The 11,232-nt window shown below is 53.7% G+C and overlaps 1 protein-coding gene across 4 annotated transcripts; it reads left to right on the forward strand.

Moving 5' to 3' along the window:
• The first annotated feature begins 1,117 nt into the window (after positions 1 to 1,117).
• RSAD1 (radical S-adenosyl methionine domain containing 1) lies at positions 1,118 to 10,193 on the forward strand. 4 transcript variants are annotated; one of them, XM_036341744.1, is made up of 9 exons: positions 1,118 to 1,490; positions 1,874 to 2,007; positions 2,107 to 2,311; positions 5,417 to 5,782; positions 5,984 to 6,047; positions 6,446 to 6,593; positions 6,798 to 6,852; positions 7,526 to 7,629; positions 7,810 to 10,193. In XM_036341744.1, exons 1-9 carry the CDS (start codon positions 1,356 to 1,358, stop codon positions 7,925 to 7,927), a joined length of 1,329 nt encoding a protein of 442 aa, XP_036197637.1. In that variant the 5' UTR covers positions 1,118 to 1,355; the 3' UTR covers positions 7,928 to 10,193. The 4 variants fall into 4 exon arrangements, with proteins under 4 accessions (XP_036197637.1, XP_036197636.1, XP_036197635.1 ...); XM_036341743.1 differs by having other exon boundaries at positions 1,246 to 1,490; positions 5,624 to 5,782; XM_036341742.1 differs by having other exon boundaries at positions 1,247 to 1,490; positions 7,526 to 7,699; positions 7,810 to 7,939.
• The last annotated feature ends 1,039 nt before the right edge of the window (positions 10,194 to 11,232 follow it).

Genomic DNA, 11,232 nt, shown 5'->3' on the forward strand with positions numbered 1-11,232 from the left:
CAGTGAGGATTTTAAAGACTATACGCATTTCTTTTTCATATTATCACCATCAAGAAGTATTCTTTTTTAATAACAGCTTCATTGAGATATCGTTCACATACCATCCAATTCCCCCATTGAAAGTGTACGATTCATTGGTTTTTAGTATATTCACGGATCTATGCCACCACCATCACAATCAATTTGAACATTTTCATCTCCTGAAAAAGAAACTCCGTGCCCTTTAGCTATCATCCCACATCTCCCTCCCCCCAAAACAAATACGTGTTTTTTTTTCATCAATGAACCTGGGCTTGCTTGATGGGCAGAGCCAGATAAAGCAGGCTGTACCTTGACCCAAGAAATAAAAACTGTACTTCCTGCTTGCAATCCTGGCCCTCTAGCAGCAGTGGCCTTCTCTTTTTAGACCGTGAACGTACGTCTCGGGCACTCTGGGCGCCAGGCTCGATGCTAGGTGCTTTCTTGCACTCTTCCCAACAACCCTGCCAAGTGGACATTAGCCCCATTTCACAAATGATGAAACGGAAACGCAGGGCCATCTGGTGTCTTGCCCAAGGCCACACAGCTGGAAGTAGAACCTACTTGTCCGACTCCAAAGCCCATGATCTTCCCACTTCATGGAACAGTTCAGGTGCCTACTTCCCCAGCCCTTCACCTGAACCCTGTCTCTCCACAGACACCACCCTTGGCTCTCCTCCCAGCAGGTGTGTGGTGGTGGTGGAGGTGGTGGGTGGGGTGGGGGGTCTGACCTAGGAGCTGACAGCCTAGTCTCCTGGCCTAGCGGCTTCCCCTGGGATTTTTCTGCTCCTTCAACGTCCAGCCCAAGTGTCCTCTCCTCCCATACCGACTCCCCGGCCCTTGTAACAGATCGCCCCACAGCACAGAGCAGACGGGCCTAGTACCCAGCAGATGCGGAATTAATATCTGTTGCCTTTTGTCTCTTGTTGGCTTGCTTCTCCTGTACTGTGACTTGGTCTGATGCATCCGATGTCCCCAGTGCCCAGCTCTGTGCCAGGCACATAAAATGTTAAGGAATTCACTGAATGGACTAAGAATTCCTGGGTGGGCCAGGGTCCTCGCCCCGACAGGAACCTCCCGGCGGCCAGGGAAAGGAAGGCCAGGCGGCCGCGGTGAGCGCATATGTGCCCGGCAGGTGGCGCCAGAGACCCCAGGCCGCGGGCGCTCCGGGCGCGTCGGACGCGGCGCTCAGTCGCGCAGCCCCTGTTCCTTCCGCCGGGGCGGCCCCACCGGTTCGGCTCTGCGCGCGCTGTGCGCCCTGGGCGCGTCCCGGGCCCGGATCCGGCCGGGTGCAGCGCGCCGCCCGCCCCGCCGCCCGCCCCGCCGCCGTGCGCACCATGACGCTTCCCGGGGCCCGCGCCGGTGCCTGGGCGGCCGCGGCCAGAGCGGCCCAGAGGCGCCGCCGCGTGGAGGGCGCGGGAAGATCGCCGCGTCCCGTGACCCGGAGCCAGCGCGCCGCTCTTTACGTCCACGTGAGTGGGGAGGAGGAGGCAGGGCAGGAGTCCACAGGGTGACTTGTCACGCGTGAGCCCACCCGCCGACCTTCCCCGCTCCCGGGCGAGGGCTTGGCTAGGACCCTGCCCCGGCAGGGAAATGTCCGTGCCCGTGCCCGGGGACCTGAAGTCTCTGGTGCTCACCAGCGCGGTGACCCTTGACCTTGTGGCTCCCCTTCTGAACCCCAGTTTTGTCTTATTGAAGTGGGCATGATCCCAGTCTTCGGGAGTTGCGGGGCTCAGATGGCGTAGCCACTGTCCACAGACCTGGACTGGGGTTGGGAATGTGTGCAGCTGAACCCTGGAAGGGGCCGGGGCAGCCCGGAGCCCCTCTCACCCCCTCAAACACCCCTCGCCCCCAGTGGCCCTACTGCGAGAAGCGCTGCAGTTACTGCAACTTCAATAAGTACATCCCCCGCGGCGTGGACGAGGCTGCCATGCGGAGCTGCCTGGTGACGGAGGCCCAGACACTGCTGCGGCTCAGCGGGGTGCAGCGGTGGGTACTGGGGGGCTGGAGGCGGGGCTTGGCGGGCGTGGATAGGACGGGTGCTGGAGGGCTCCCCCAGGCCTCATGTTCTTTATCTTCTTTACCCAGGGTGGAGTCTGTGTTCTTTGGCGGAGGCACCCCGAGTCTGGCCAGTCCCCACACTGTGGCTGCTGTCCTGGAGGCAGTGGCCCAGACAGCTCACCTGCCCGCAGACTCTGAAGTCACGTTGGAGGTGAACCCCACTTCTGCCCCAGCCTCTAGGTTGGCAGCATTTGGGGCAGCAGGAGTCAACAGGTTGTCCATTGGCCTCCAGGTAACCAATCGGTCCACCCCATCCCAGGGCACCCAGCCCTTCCGTGCTGTCTCTCCACTGGTCACATTCGTTTATTGGACAAGCATTTACTAATTTATTTTTAAAAACAGTTATTTATTGTTGAAAGTATTATATATGTCTCCCTCTTTCCCCCATTGACCCCCTCCAGCCCCAGGCCGTCAGCACCCCATTGTCTGTGTCCATGGGTTATGTATACATGCACACAAGGTCCTTGGTTGATTACCTCCCACCCACCCAGCCTCCCCCGCCTTCCCTCCGAGATTCTGCACTCTGATCCATGCTTCCATGTCTCGGGATCCACTCTGTTCATCAGTTTATTTTGTTATTTAGATTCCACATGTGAGTGAGATCATGTGATACTTGTCTTTCTCTGACTGACTTATTTCACTTAGCATGACACTCCCCAGGCCCCTTCACACTTGGACAAACATTTATTGAGCTCCTTCTGGGTGCCAAGGCTTAGTAGGTACTGAAGAGTGCTGACGCTTTTGTAACTATGCTATTGTCGGCTTCTGTGCCAGACCACCGTGCTCCAAACACCCTCCATAGTGCCTGGCACATAGCAGATGCTCAGAAAAGATTTGTTACATGATCAGAGACACAGCAGGAGGCAAGCAGGTGGTCAGCTCGTTGCAGCATGGTAAGGGGTGGGGGGTCTCTACAAAAGGCTTTCAGAGTACAGACTGAAGGGCATCTCCGTCTGATGAAATCATAGAAGCCCTCCCAGACCGGTGATGTTTGAATGAGGAGGAGGAGTTCACCAGGGGAGAGGCTGTGGGAGGGAAAGACACAGGATATAGAGGAGCCTTGCATGTTTTGGGGGAGCTACGAGTCATTCCTTGTGACGAGAGGCTGGAGACAAGGAAGCCTTCAGCACTATACCAGTGAGTTTGGGTTTGTCTAGTACAGCTGTGGGCAAACTACGGCCCGCGGGCTGGATCAGGCCCGTTTGAAATGAATAAAACTAAAAAAAGAAAAGACCGTACCCTTTTATGTAATGATGTTTACTTTGAATTTATATTAGTTCACACAAACACTCCATCCATGCTTTTGTTCCGGCCCTCCGGTCCAGTTTAAGAACCCGTTGTGGCCCTCGAGTCAAAAAGTGTGCCCACCCCTGGCCTAGTAGTTGACAGGGAACCACTGAAGGTGTTGAAGTAGGGAGAAATAGAATCCTCTCAGGTTGGCCTGTCCTGTTTTTGTATCCAGTATTGCTTTCTCCATTTCTAATACATGCACCACTTACCATAGGGTTTGGGGTCAGAGCCTTGCTCTCATGGGACATACTGAAAGGGACACGTCATTGCTGAGATAGTGTGGCCCCAGATGCATGCCTATCTGGACTCTAATTGTAAAGAAACCTAAATTAAGAGACTTTTTGCCATGGCTGGGTAGCTCAGTTGGTTAGAGTGCCGTCCCGATACGCCAAGGTTGTGGGTTCAGTCCCCAGTCTGGGCACATACAAGGATCAACCAGTGAATGCATAAATAAGTGGAACAACAAATCAATGTGTCAATAAGAAAATTAAAAGGAAAAAGGCTTTTTGTATGTGTGGTAAGAACCGATAACATGAGGTTGATCTAACCTCATCACATTTTTAGTATACAGTATACAGTAAAAATCTGTTAACTGTTAGGACAGTGGTGAACAGCAGATCTCTAGAATTTCTTCAGTAAGCAATATTTTGAAAAATACCTGGCCCATACTCTTCATGAAAGATATAGGAAGGCTAAGGATCTAGACCAGTGATGGCGAACCTTTTGAGCTCGGCGTGTCAGCATTTTGAAAAACCCTAACTTAACTCTGGTGCCGTGTCGCATATAGAAATTTTTTTTATATTTGCAACCATAGTAAAACAAAGACTTATATTTTTGATATTTATTTTATATATTTAAATGCCATTTAACAAAGAAAAATCAACCAAAAAAATGAATTCGCGTGTCACCTCTGACACGCGTGTCATAGGTTCACCATCACTGATCTAGACTAAAGGCAACAAATGAGACAATGACAGCTGAGTGCCATGTGTGACCTTTGATTGGGTCCTAGAGTGGGGTGGGAAGAGGAAATTACTATAGTAGGCATTATTGGGACAGCTGGCCAGATTTGAATATGACTGTGTATTAGCTAATGGCATTGTGTCAATGTTACATTTCCTGAACTCTGTAATTGGCTTGTGGTTATGTAAGAGAATGTCCTTGTTGTTAGGAAGTACACACTTAACTATTTAGGGGTGAAAGGGTACAATATTTAAGTTGATTACATTTAAATAACCCATTTGCAAATGCTCACTAGCGTGTGGCCGGTGGCTACCACGAACATGTTCTATAGCCGCACTGACCAAATGCCAGTAAACATTTGGAATGTGATTATTTAAATTTAATTATCTTGAAATTTAAATAGTCATATGTGTGAACGCCTACTGTATTGGACAGTGCAGGTAGAGAACATTTCCGTAGTGCTGGTCTGTAAATTACTCTCCAATGGGTCAACATCATCATACTATGTGTGTGCATTTATAGAGAGAGAAAGCATATGTGGCAAAATGTGAGTTGGTGAATCTAGATGGTGTTCATTGACTTTTTTTTTAACGTTTCTATAGGTTTGAAATATCCTATAGGTTCAAATAAAATTAAGACAGACTCTTGGCTTTGGGGCCAGGCAGTCCCAAATTCCAGGTCTGACTTTGCCACTGTATGACCTTGGGCACGTGACTTAACATCTCTGGACACGTGTTTTCTCATCTGTAAATTCGGAGCGGACGTTGGAGGGTTATAAGGATGAATTAGACGTTGCATAAAAAAGCTTGGCACATAGTGCGCGACCCTTCAGTGAATGGTATGCCCTCGGTATTTGGTCTGGCCCTGCCCAGGCATTAGGGGTGAGTGAATTACATATTTGACCAAGTAGAGCAGGCTAATTTTTAAGTTGATCATTTTTGCATGACCCGTGAATGATGTTATAAATATCCAAATGGCCCTTGGCAGCAAAAAGGTTCCCCACCCCTGGCCTCCAGTAAGGTCAGTCCAGTGGTTGGGTTTCGCCCTGAGCCGGCCTGTGCGCTTACAGAGCCTCTCTCCCCAGTCCCTGGATGACACTGAGCTCCAGCTGCTGGGGCGGACACACTCGGCCCGCGACGCTCTGCGGACACTGGCAGAGGCCCGACGCCTGTTCCCCGGGCGCGTGTCCGTGGACCTGATGCTGGGGCTGCCGGCCCAGCAGGTGGGACCCTGGCTCCGGCAGCTGGAGGAACTGCTGCGCCGCTGTGACGACCACCTCTCCCTCTACCAGCTGTCCCTGGAGCGGGGCACGGCCCTCTTCACCCGGGTGCAGCGGGGTGCCCTCCCCACCCCGGACCCCGAGCGCGCTGCCGAGATGTACCAGGAGGGACGGGCGCTCCTTCGGGAGGCCGGCTTCCGCCAGTACGAGGTCTCCAACTTTGCTCGGCATGTGAGTCCTGGGGCTTATGGCTGACGGTGGGGAGTGGGCAGGCTAAGGGGTGCCCTAGGAAAGTGGCCCTGTGGGGAGAAGGGTCTCAGCGGGGTCCTCGAGGTCTGAGGTGGGGGCACCCTTTCACCGGGTTCCCCTTGCCTGAGCTGCAACAGGGCTGCCAGCTTGGCTCGGCCCTGACTGTTCCCTCCCTCTCCACAGGGGGCGCTTAGTACCCACAATTGGACTTACTGGCAGTGCGGCCAGTACATTGGCGTTGGGCCGGGTGAGTCCCCGTGAACCGTAGGAGGGGTGGCTCAGGCGTGGAATGTCACGGTTGTGTGATCTCGGCCGCTTATTGACCTCTGTTTTCTCATATGTACGGCGCGGCAAAAAGGGATGCCGCTGAGTGTGTATTTTGAGGTGCTTGATGATGCCCGGCACCGTGGTTCTCAGCCTGTAGCACACGCGGAGTTACCTGGAAGGCCGGTTAAAACCCAGGTGGCTGGGCCCCACCTCCAGAATTTCTGGTTGCACAGGGCGGGAGTAAGGCCCACAAATGTAGGTTCCTAGCATATTCGATGCTGTGGGTCCGGGGATCCCACTTTGAGAACCACTGACGACATCTGGCAGGTGCGCCGTGTTCGCTGGCATGAGAGTGGGTGTGGTTGTTGATGTTGTCAGGGGCCCATGGGCGATTTGTGCCCCAGGGAGCCGGGGGCCTGGCTCGGGAGGCTCGGATCCAGACCCTGGAGCCTGACAACTGGATGAAGGAGGTGAAGCTGTTCGGTCACGGCACCCGGAAGCGCGTCTCCCTGGGCGAGCTGGAGCTGTGAGCATCTGAGGGCACAGGGCGCTTCCCCCGGGTTCCCCTGCGGCCCCAGAACCACCTCCATGTGCACCTTCTCATTTCTTGCCTTGGCCCCTACTGCATGGTCCTCCTAAGTCCCCCCATACACACCCCCCAACATAGGGCTTGAAGGCTGGGAGAAGCACAAGTCTCCCCTCCAAGACCCCTTGATGGTTTTCCTTTCAGGCTGGAGGAGGTTTTGGCGATGGGGCTACGCACAGACGTAGGGATCACTCACCAGGTAAGGGGTCCAGGGGCTCCGGCACACGGCTTCCTCCTAAGCCGTGCATAATCATTTCTCACACACACACACACACACACACACATACACACACACCTCCCATCCCTCTGGCAGCTGGAAGTTGGGGTTTAGTCCAGCTGAGGCCTGGTGGGCAGTGTGGTGCAATGGTGAGGACTCTGGACAAGGGCTGCAGAGACCCAAGCTCTAGGCTCCTTCTACTGCACCCTTGAGCACACCTCCTCTCACCTCTCTGAACCTCCGTTTTCTCAGCTGTGTGGGGGAATAGACTAGATTAAGGGCTTCAGATGTTTTAAGTAGCACTGAACGCTCAGCTAGGAAGTGCAGTAAACCATCAGTCCAACTCAAGCTGCTCTGGATGAAGTCGGCTATAAAGCCCTGGCCATATCCTGAGCGGGGGGCGGGGGGGGGGGGGACGGTGAATCTAGGGAGACCTGGCTTTCGGCCTAAACGTGGAGGAGTGAAGGTGCCCACATCCCTGCTGGCCTGCCGGCCTGGGCCTGGTGTGCATGAGCGTCAGTTGGCTGAGATCCCTGTGCTGGACTGTACCCTCCCTCACCCCTTACCCCTCACCCCTCACCCCTCACCCCTCACCACGCCCCCAGACACATGGCCCAGAGGAGCCCCACACCTCTGACCCTTCTGGTCTCCCCAGCACTGGCAGCAGTTTGAGCCCCAGCTGACCCTGCGGGACGTGTTTGGAGCAAGCGAGGAGGTGAACAGGCTGCTGGAGCAGGGCTTGCTGCTGCTGGATCACAGGTGTGCTGGCGGTGGGAGGGTGGTTAGAAGTCGCAGGGAGCCCTGACTACCGACCACACACCGGGGAAAAGTGAGCAACGCTGATGGGGAAGGGCCTGCGGGTGCCATTGGCCCTGGTAGACGGTGGGCATTGAAATCGGTGAGAGGAGGCAGCCGCAGCCAGGCCTCTTGGTTTTCTAGGGGTCTTCGGTGTTCCTGGGAAGGTCTGGCTGTGCTGGACTCGCTGCTGTTGACCCTTCTACCTCGACTCCAAGAGGCCTGGCAGCAGAAAACCCCCTCTCCTGTGCCAGGAGGGTGACGGATGTCCCTGCATTCCAGGACAGAGTCCTGGGTGGGCTTGGGGCTGGACTGACACTTACAGACATCTCAGCTCTCATCATTGCCCAGCCCTGGCATCCCCAGGGGACCACCTACAGTGAGATGGATGGGAGGACCCCTGTCGGAGGCCTGGGAACTGGCATCCAGTGTGCCCACCGCTGCCAGGGCAGGAGTCGTGGTATCTGCGAGTGCCTCTCACTGGTGGTCTCTAAAGTAACTCCTGGCTGTCAAGAGCTTCCGAGGGACCCAGCTCTCAGGCTTCCAGCCCCTACAATGCAGGGCGGGACCTAGAAGGGGCTGAGCGATGCTGGCCGACCCCTGTGTGTATCCAGCACAGGGCCTGCCTGCTGGCCTCTGACAACAGTGGGCAAGATCAGAGCAAGCCCTGCCCCTTCTCTTTTGGCAGCCAGGATATGTTTGGGGTGTCAGGAGCCTCAGAGACCTTCCTGAGTTTCCTCCCCTGTTCCCTCTCCGTGCAGCCTTTCCCTGTGAGAAAAGGGTTGGGGGGGTTAGGGGGGGGCAAGCAGGGAAGAGGGAGGGAAGAAGAATTCAGAAAAGACCCAGAGCCTGCTGATCCTCCCCTGGCCTTTCATGTGCAGAAATGGCCGCCTGGCTGTATGTAAGAAGCCTGACAAGACCCTCTGGAGCCTGTCTTGACTGTGGTCCTCTCCTTTGTCTGGGCTCCTTTGTGGAGCGTGGAATTCTGACTTGGGGGCTAGAGACTTAGTTTAGGCTGAGATCTGTTCCTGTTCCCCGGCAATTATTTACCCAGTGACTTTAGCATCCGTCAGGGATCCTTGCCCACAGCCATGATTAGATTGAGGGTTGCAAAATGTTAGTTTCTGACTCTCATCCCATCTACATTCATCGACGGGCATCCATCCATATCAAAAGAGCTTCCCCCTTTTGGAGGGCTGACACTCTGAGCCTAGAGATTGTATGCAGGGTGTGTGTGTGTGTGTGTGTGCGCGCGCGCGCGCGCGCGAAAGAGAAAGGCGTTTTCCTGTGCCCAGGCTTCCTAACTTCATATCAAAGGGTTACTGTGATGCCTGAAGGAATTCAGTCCCACCGCAAATCGGGGTGTGCTCAGCTCAGCCTCTAGCTGGGTGACTAAGGATGGGTGGGGTTTCCCACCCCTCCGAGGTGAGCACGTGCATTTCCCGTGTGCCTAGTGGGTGTGAATATCAGTCCTTCTGTGAACCTGTGGTAAGTGTTACAACTTCTCATTTATTCATGAAATATTCAGCAGGCACTACTGGTGTGCCAGGCACTGTGCTGGGCACGCAGAGAGGAACAAGACCTGTCCCCGCCCATGAGGGACTCACCACCGTGTTGACAGATGTGTAAAGAGATACATTTCAGGGTTATCAGTGAGGCTGTGCAGGTGGACTGGGGAAGCCTGCCACACGTCTGGTTCGGAGGGGCTGGGGGCAGAAAGGGGGAATACCCTTTTCTTCCACCTCCTCTGGCCCTGGGAAGACTTGTGGGGTGACCGTGCTGCCCAGGGGAGCCTCTTCCCAAGCCTTCCCCTGATCTTGATATTCAAGAAGTGAGCACGGGGCCGGAGCAGGTGCACCATCAGATAACCTGGGCCCACTCAGGTTTCTCCCCGTGGCCAGGCTCCTGCCACCTGAGACACCCAGACCCTCCCTGCTCACTAGGCCTGGCCAGGAGCCAGGGCCAGGTGGGGGTGGCACGGATCAGCTTCCGTGACTCAGCCTGGTCCCACCCTCCCCAGGTGAATCAGAATCTCCTGGGGGTGGAGCCCAGGAATCTAGTTTTTAAATGCTTCCTGAATGGCTCTAGGGATCAGGCCCGTGTGGGGAGCCCTGCCACCTGCCTTCCATCCTCAGAGGCCGGGGTCAGGAGGGACATGGGGGACACGGCTACTTCCCTCTGCATCCAGGCCTTCCAGGCCTCGTTCCTCCAAGGGGTCCTCCACAGTGAGACTCCATTGTCCTTTCTCACCCGCCCTCCTGAAAAGCACACGAACGCAGTTAAGAGGTGAATGAGCTACTTTGGTGGTGAGAGGAGACGGGGAGATGTAATGTGTGTCAGTGTGATGGTTACAGCTTGAAAGAGCAAACCTTCCTCGTACAAGAGCACTAACAATTTTAGAGATTGAACCACCTGCCCCCGACCAAGCAGTGTGCAGGAGGCAGGGCAGCTATTATAATTGCCATTTTATTTTTATTTTTTTATTTTTTTAATATATTTTATTGATTTTTTTACAGAGAGGAAGGGAGAGGGATAGAGAGTTAGAAATATCGATGGGAGAGAAACATCGATCAGCTGCCTCCTGCACACCTCCTACTGGGGATGTGCCCGCAACCAAGGTACATGCTCTTGACCAGAATCGAACCTGGGACCCTTCAGTCCGCAGGCTGACGCTCTATCCACTGAGCCAAACTGGTTCGGGCTATAATTGCCATTTTATATTCAAAGAGGCTCTCTCATTTGACCCAAGTCATATAAGTAGGAAGTAGCAGACCTGGCATAATACTTCTGGGCATCCAGAACTTTGTGTTACATCATTACCTTATACTTAACTGTGGGTCTGGGTCTACTGACCTGTCTCTTAACACATTGCGGACCAGTAAGTAGTTTTATTGCTAGCCTTACCCAGTGGCCAGATAAGTTTCTATTGAACGAGTACAAAAAAGAACGTTTTACGCCCTAACCGGTTTGGCTCAGTGGATAGAGCATCGGCCTGCAGATTGAAAGGTCCCAGATTCGATTCTGGTCAAGGGCATGTACCTTGGTGGCGGTCACATCCCTAGTTGGGGGTGTGCAGGAGGCAGCTGATCGATGTTTCTCTCTCATTGATGTTTCTAACTCTATCCCTCTCCCTTCCTCTCTGTGAAAAATCAATAAAATATATTAAAAAAAAAACACGTTTTACGTAAATGTTAAAGGCACGCTTTAAAATAAATACCCATTGCATTTTGAAGTTATTTATTACATGTTCTTACAAGCTAATACCTTTGTAAAGTATGATACTTTGTAAAACACTGTGTAATATGAAGCGAGAATTTTCGTGATCCGCCCACAATGTGTTAAATTCCTGACCTGTCTCTGGTCCCTATGCCTCAGGCTTGAAGCTGCCATCTCAGCTTGATGCTGGGTAGCTCAGACTCAGTGTCTATGTTTTCTCCCCTGAAGAGGCTTGAACAGTGAGAACCCACATGTCCCATCTCCATGTGACCATCCACTTCCTGGGACAGGACTCTATTTTTGCAAAGAAAAAGGCTTACATAATACAGTTGCTATAGACTGAATGTCTGT

The sequence above is a fragment of the Myotis myotis genome, unplaced genomic scaffold (assembly GCF_014108235.1).
Source record: "Myotis myotis isolate mMyoMyo1 unplaced genomic scaffold, mMyoMyo1.p scaffold_m19_p_17, whole genome shotgun sequence".
NCBI lineage: Eukaryota > Metazoa > Chordata > Mammalia > Chiroptera > Vespertilionidae > Myotis > Myotis myotis.

Excerpts from the sequence above, each read along its gene's own strand:
- RSAD1 (XM_036341744.1), top strand. The coding sequence starts at position 1,356 with ATGACGCTTCCCGGGGCCCGCGCCGGTGCCTGGGCGGCCGCGGCCAGA. Across the intron at positions 2,008-2,106 it reads CGGCTCAGCGGGGTGCAGCG|GGTGGAGTCTGTGTTCTTTG; the intron begins GTGGGTACTGGG and ends TTCTTTACCCAG. Across the intron at positions 2,312-5,416 it reads GGTTGTCCATTGGCCTCCAG|TCCCTGGATGACACTGAGCT; the intron begins GTAACCAATCGG and ends CTCTCTCCCCAG.